This window comes from Monopterus albus, unplaced genomic scaffold (assembly GCF_001952655.1).
Source record: "Monopterus albus unplaced genomic scaffold, M_albus_1.0 scaffold14206.1, whole genome shotgun sequence".
Taxonomy (NCBI): Eukaryota; Metazoa; Chordata; class Actinopteri; order Synbranchiformes; family Synbranchidae; genus Monopterus; species Monopterus albus.
Genome location: NW_018142039.1, coordinates 1 through 292, shown reverse-complemented (window position 1 = coordinate 292; position 292 = coordinate 1). Strand labels below are relative to the sequence as shown.

Genomic DNA, 292 nt, shown 5'->3' with positions numbered 1-292 from the left:
TCAGGTTGGGTCTGAGAGGAATGTTCTCATCTTTGATCTTGGGGGTGGCACCTTCGACGTGTCCATCTTGACCATCGAGGATGGCATCTTTGAAGTCAAGTCTACTGCTGGAGATACTCATCTTGGTGGGGAAGATTTCGACAACCGCATGGTGAACCACTTCATCGCAGAGTTCAAGCGCAAGTACAAGAAGGACATCAGCGACAACAAGAGAGCTGTCCGTCGTCTGCGCACCGCTTGTGAGAGGGCAAAGCGCACCCTGTCTTCCAGCACCCAGGCCAGCATTGAAATT

General features: G+C 52.1%; 1 protein-coding gene across 1 annotated transcript; it reads left to right on the top strand.

Annotated features, from left to right (window-relative positions):
• Positions 1–4: 4 nt before the first annotated feature.
• On the top strand, positions 5–286 carry LOC109954438 (heat shock cognate 70 kDa protein-like; the record flags this gene model as incomplete). The annotated part of the gene is made up of 1 exon (XM_020589766.1): positions 5–286. A coding segment is annotated over one exon (282 nt), but the record flags the coding sequence as incomplete, so codon positions are not given.
• Positions 287–292: the final 6 nt, after the last annotated feature.